At 27.3% G+C, this 6,184-nt stretch overlaps 1 protein-coding gene across 1 annotated transcript; it reads right to left on the bottom strand.

The window, feature by feature from the left end:
- Window positions 1-2,181: 2,181 nt before the first annotated feature.
- Window positions 2,182-5,038, bottom strand: LOC129616887 (uncharacterized). Its single transcript, XM_055532392.1, has 5 exons — window positions 4,877-5,038; window positions 4,468-4,759; window positions 2,770-4,353; window positions 2,240-2,583; window positions 2,182-2,190 (listed from the first exon to the last, which is right to left on the bottom strand). The coding sequence occupies exons 1-5, from the start codon at window positions 5,036-5,038 to the stop codon at window positions 2,182-2,184; spliced, it is 2,391 nt and encodes a 796-aa protein (XP_055388367.1).
- Between the last annotated feature and the right edge of the window lie 1,146 nt (window positions 5,039-6,184).

Raw genomic sequence — 6,184 nt, 5'->3', positions numbered from 1 at the left:
CACAAACCTCAATTATTAAGTTGATTATTAAGAAAATATCAACTTGAAACATCAAGTGTTCACAAGCTATTTTACTTAATATTCAAATGACAAGTTAATATTTTACAAAACAAAACAAAAAAACAACAATACAAAAAACAAAACAAAAACAAAAATAACAAAATATTCATAACAAAAACTGACATTTACGAACGGGGTTGTGTAAAAATTTTAAAGAAAATTAATTTTTTCGGTTAATACATCAATTTTTCAGAGATGAACTACTTAATATTTACTTAATAATTTCTTTATCAAGTAGCTGAGGTAATAAATTTTGACATTTTTGTTTTTGTAAAATGTATTGGAATATCAAGTAAATATTACATTTAGTATATCATTTAATAATAACTTTTGAAAAATGTATTACTAATCAATGAAATAGATCAAGGTTAGAGAACAATTTTTGAAAATTAAAACTTTTTATATAATAATATGTAAATTGAAAAAATTAAAATTATCATACATAAAAAAAAAAAATAAAAATATTTTGCCACAAAAGGGCGTCGAACCCAAGACAAAATAATAAAATTTTTACATGAGAAACTAGCACAAGTACGTTGAAAGTTTTATAAATGGATAGTTAATAATCATTATTATTGTTTTCTAAAAAATATTTCGAATTATATTTAAATTAAAAAAAAAATTTGTTAGGGTGCTCAAAAGGTATTATCCTTTACGGGGTGTGATATACTTATATGTATATTCATATATTATTTTATTTTTACACTGCTTCTGTACGATTGGGGATCAATTATAAATGACAACAAAACAGAAAGAAAATGAAATAATTGTTTTGAAAGTTTTTCTATCTCTATAAAGCAATTTTTTTAAGGAAAGCCTACTAGTGAGCATGATCATTCGTAAATATTTCTGTGTTAATATTATTTTATCAATGAAATCAGTATAAAATTTAATAAAAAATAATTGTAGTTCTCAAAATCACAGAATGATATACTTTGTAGTACACACAATAATTTACTGTTTATTTTGTTTATTTTTATCCTACCACACGTTGTAAAGCTTTTTCAATGATATTTCAGATTTTTTTGTTGCATTAATCATAGTTCACGTATTTTGATATTAAAACTTTACACATATGCTTAGATTATGTTTATTTTTATCCTACCACACGTTGTAAAGCTTTTTCAATGATATTTCAGATTTTTTTTGTTGCATTAATCATAGTTCATGTATTTTGATATTAAAACTTTACACATATGCTTAGATTATTATATATGTATATAAATATGTATATATCAGTATGACTTAGAAAGCTTTTGCATTGAAAAACATCAAATGCCGTCGGTAAAACTTTTAAAATTATGGAAAATTTTTATATAAAATTTTTTAATAATGGTTTGGACAAATGAAATAACTTTTAAATATGTAGTAAATTTCGGAAGGGCTCAAAGGTACAAATAGAAAAAGATCAACGATGTTGCTCGTCAATCATCATACATTTCAAAATTTATTGTGTTTGTATACTTACTTGCATGTATTGGGTAGTCTTATTCTTAATTTTTTCATCATTTCAGGATAAGTCAACAATTTGAATCATGCAAATGACTAAGCAATATTAATTAATAAATATTATGTACAAGATGAATAAAAATTACTTGAATATTTCAGGTGATTTGAGGGCTCAATACTTTCTGTATATGTTCAATAAATATTAAAAATGTCAAAAACAAGCGCTTATATGTATGTATTTTATTTTTTTTTTATTACCATTTACAAAAATCTTTGATTTTTCACATTTATTTTTTATAATACATTAAACATTATTACAGTTTTCATTAAAATAAGTAGTCAATTTAACTAATACAATACATATAACTATAGACTTATTAAAATTAACAATAACATGTTCACAGATTAAATTATAGTAAAACTTTTTCTTTTTAACAAATATTAAATACTAAACCATATAAGAATTTGTAATCTATTTCAATATAATTTAAGATATTTCAATAATAGAATAATGACCCCACGGAAGCGTTTCATAACTATTATTTATTAAATATCTCTTATTATCATAAGGGCTTAGAGCAATTTTTTTTTGTGTAACCGAATTTACATTATGTTTTTCTGATAAAATAATATTTTGATTAATCGTTTTTTCCAAATTATTTCTTAAACAATCTAAGTAATCTTCAAATGTAATTTGATTTTTTACAACATTCCGTTTGATTCCTTTTGCCTTTTTTAAATTTTCATTTCCTTCTACTCGAATGGCGTACATTTTAGATCTTAGACCTACAAACTCAGTCATAATTTTTCCATTGTTTTCATCTTTCATTAGACCCAATACTTTTTTATTTACAAGAGGAATACCCCATTTATTATCAATCGAATAGTCACTGGTATCGAAATATAAATGGCAATCTCTTCGTATAATTTCATATAAATCAGGGCAATTAATTTCATATATTAACGAATCCGTGTCAGTGTAGCAAATGGTACAGTTTTTATTGAATTGTGGAAGCATATAATCATAATGGAAATCATAAATTGTTGTTTTTGCTAAGTCTAAAATAGACATACCTACATATATTGGTTTATTAAAGAAAATTTCAGTTTTGTTTAATTCTATAGCAACAAGGTTTTCATTAAATATGGTTGAAATCTTAAACTCTGGTTTGGAAATCAAGGCTTCAGCTCCATATCTTCCACCCCATTTTGTAACTAATTTTACTATACTATGCTTGCGAACATTTTCCATAGTTTTACCGAAAACCGCATTATTCATTAATTTAAAAAGATTTTTTTCAAAATCATTTCTTGCTTGTGTTCGAAGCTTTGTGTTCAGATCAATGTATGATTTTAACCATGGCGATTGTTTGAATTGCAGTATTCTGTGAATCTTCAAAACTTTTAACCCGTTTTTAATTGCTTGCTTTAAATTCCGATAATGAATTATATATCTTGATTTATTGTTTAAAGTAGCAAGCAATTTTTTTTGCTTTGAATGAGGGGCAGAAATATGTTCCGGACAAAATGGTAAATCTTTGTGCAAATTATGAATTTCTTGCGGATATTCTAAGTCCACTTCAAAAAAATAACCAATTTGAGAACTATCTATAATAGACTCCACTTTAAAATTTGCCACAGTATCGCACCATTTAAACTCACCTTCTGGAAGGGGCTGTGACATAGCCCATCCATACTGGTTATTAATGTCATTATACATTAAGTATTTTGAAGGTATTGAGGGGTTGTAATCAGACATATATTTGTTATTAGCTTTAGAATAGCGTTTAGTGCATTGACTTAATCCCCCACGTATACCTCGTTCAACAAACATAAGCATATCGATGTCAGTAAGAAGTTCTAAGGTAATATCTGAATATTTAAGCATACAGTCCCAAGTATACCCTGGCAACGTATAATAATGGGCTGGATCCAAGCTATATGTTTGATGGCAGCTTAAACGAAATTGTTCAAAGGTATCCGCTAGGAGGAGTACATCAGTTTTGAGATATAGATCGGAATATTCACCTAAATTTTTAATTTTAAGTGTTTGCCACACTTTTTGGGCGTGTATATAATCTTTCTCACTTATAGCAGAGTTGTTTAATTTATTATAAAATTTATCAATCGAGGGCAGTCGATTTTCTAAAAATATGTCGAAATTTTCAAAATAGTCATAAGGGTAGACACCTTTTCTCTTTAGTAAATTAATTTGTTCAATATTCATATCTTTAAACTCAGATTCTAAAATTGGATATGAGTTCAAATATGATGCAAGAGTATCTAAACTACAACTCATAAAACGAAAAGAATCAATAAATCGAAATTTGATTGCAAAATCTTCTATCTGTTTTGTAAAAGATATATATCGTTCCTTGTTTATTGGCAATAAATCTACCCTTCCTTGTAAATCAGTTGCTAAATTCTTTATTATAAAGTGTGAGTCATAACCACTTAAATTATGAAAAACAATTGGAATTGTGTGACTATCTTGAAAATTTAAATTACATCCCTCATGTGCTGGACCCCGGAATTTACCCGTAAGGTGACAATGGTCTCTTACTTTTTGATCAGAGTGATCAAATTTGCCTTCACAAATGTGGCAGAGTTTCGCTGATTCAAAGTCTTTGTTTTGTTCCTCAGTCAATTTATCCATAGGTAAAGGACAAAGAAATACAGTTTCCACGTCCTCAGCAAATTTTTCAAGTTCTTTAACAAACCAAGTAATGCAATTGGGGCCACGAACTGATTTATAAAACGACAACGTGGGATCATATTCACATTTTACATAATAACCTATACTACAAGGAACATGCTCTTGATATTTCTTACTATTATCACTTACTTGTTTCAGCAAACATTCCAAATCCGCATATATCACAAAAGGTGTTTTTATTTTATTGTTGAAATTTTTAAATTTGAGGTATTTTTCTTTTTCTGTTGGTAGTCTTACTTTACAATTGTTGAGACTGGTACAATCTTTCAAATGCGCCATTAAATTAGCTTCAGAATTAAAATAATGAAGACATCTATCGCAAAAATGTTTTTTACCATTATGCTTAGAAAGCTGTGAAGAAAGAAGTCTCGATAAATCCTTGATCCAAACAAAGTGATACTGAACCCCCACGGAACTGTGCTCGACATCATTTTGGAAATTATCATCATTATAATATATATTTTGTATTAAAAGAAGATTTACATGTTGATTTTTCTTGCTTTTTGTTAAATATGTTGGATGAACATCAAAATCCTTTTGATTTTTTTTCAGAATGTACACATTTATAGAAATATTATTTTGACTTTCAAATTTAGGAATTTGGCTCATAGTCACTGGAAACTGTATCCCCGCTAAATTCATAAGACTTGCATAATGAGGATATTGCGTTATACGATCAGAATTTTCATTAACTGGACAAAGTGCTGAAACAATAGCCCAAGCGAAACATGCGTTGTCATAATTTTTAACGTTGATACAAGCTTTTTTCTTAATTATCGCATGTGGCAATTTAATGTAAGACGATCCTAACATAGGAGTAAACTTGTTTACATTTATAGTTAAGTGATAAATTGTCGACAAAGCCCAACCACTATCCTTTTCTTAAAATTCTTCTAACTTTGCCAATATATTCTTTTCTATATTCTCTGAGAAAAATTCTTTAATGTTTGTATTGTTATACACAGGCTTATTTCTGGTGTTCATATATTTCATTTCACTTAACTCTTTATCGCCACTAAATTTTTTAAATTCTGCACACAGAACCGCATTAATTTTAACAGCTTGCTCCGCTTTCAGTACATTTTGTATATGGCAGTAGAATACTTCATTGCAATCAATTAAAAAATTTAATGGTTCCTTATGTTTAAGATTAACAATCATTCCAGTTCTGATTCGGCTATTAAACGCACATTGAACATCTACCCATTTCACACTATAGCTTAAGTAGTTTTTTCTGTTGGAGTGAGCTGCTTTGTAGCCTTCGCCTTTTTTCAATCTCATAAACTTCAATTTTGTTCGGTAGCTTTTCAACATTTGGATTCCATTACCAATATGAATTTTGGCTCCTATAGTTTCAGAAGTGTTTAGCTTGGTTACCAGTACCCTTAAGTTCTTTGAGCATTCTTTAATACTCGACTCAATTATATTTGAATTATTTTTACAATTCTCAAACGCTAATTGAGCACTTTTAATAATTTCATTTACATCCATTGTTTTATCTTTTTTTGTTTGTTATTAACACACTGATAGCTATTTGTACAATAAACTATTCATGAAAGCGCTTTCAATTAAGTAGTCTTAGCGAAGGTATTGCTGATAAGAAATCGAGTAATTTTAGAAACATGTCGAGACATGTTAGCTTATATTTAATTTAAGTTTAAGCGCATATTTATTTTTTCTAAAAATAGATTTTTAATTAGTAATGCTTTTCATTATCAATGACGTCATTATTTAAAGCTTACGTAAAGTTATCATGTGTGTATAGGGAACTTTATCAGGACGGGGTATTAAAACAAACAAAATAAAAGTGAATCATAGTATTGTTTCTATTCTGCAGTCATCATAAAACTTACTTTATAATTATATTTTTCTTTGGTTCAATCAAATGTTTAACATAATGTAATCGTATAGAAGCATAAGAAAAAAATAATATATGTATGTATATAAATTATATTTAAT

This window comes from Condylostylus longicornis, unplaced genomic scaffold (genome assembly GCF_029603195.1).
Source record: "Condylostylus longicornis isolate FDR11 unplaced genomic scaffold, ASM2960319v2 ptg000308l, whole genome shotgun sequence".
Taxonomy (NCBI): domain Eukaryota; kingdom Metazoa; phylum Arthropoda; class Insecta; order Diptera; family Dolichopodidae; genus Condylostylus; species Condylostylus longicornis.
This window is presented reverse-complemented; position numbering and strand designations above follow the sequence as displayed.

Bases quoted from the DNA above. Each gene is read 5' to 3' on its own strand.
- LOC129616887 (XM_055532392.1), bottom strand. From the start codon at position 5,038: ATGTTAGGATCGTCTTACATTAAATTGCCACATGCGATAATTAAGAAA. The intron at 4,354-4,467 runs GTAAAGTAAGAC...TGCTGAAACAAG, and splicing joins TTGTACCAGTCTCAACAATT to TAAGTGATAATAGTAAGAAA. The intron at 2,584-2,769 runs GTAAAACTATGG...CAATATATGTAG, and splicing joins AATGAATAATGCGGTTTTCG to GTATGTCTATTTTAGACTTA.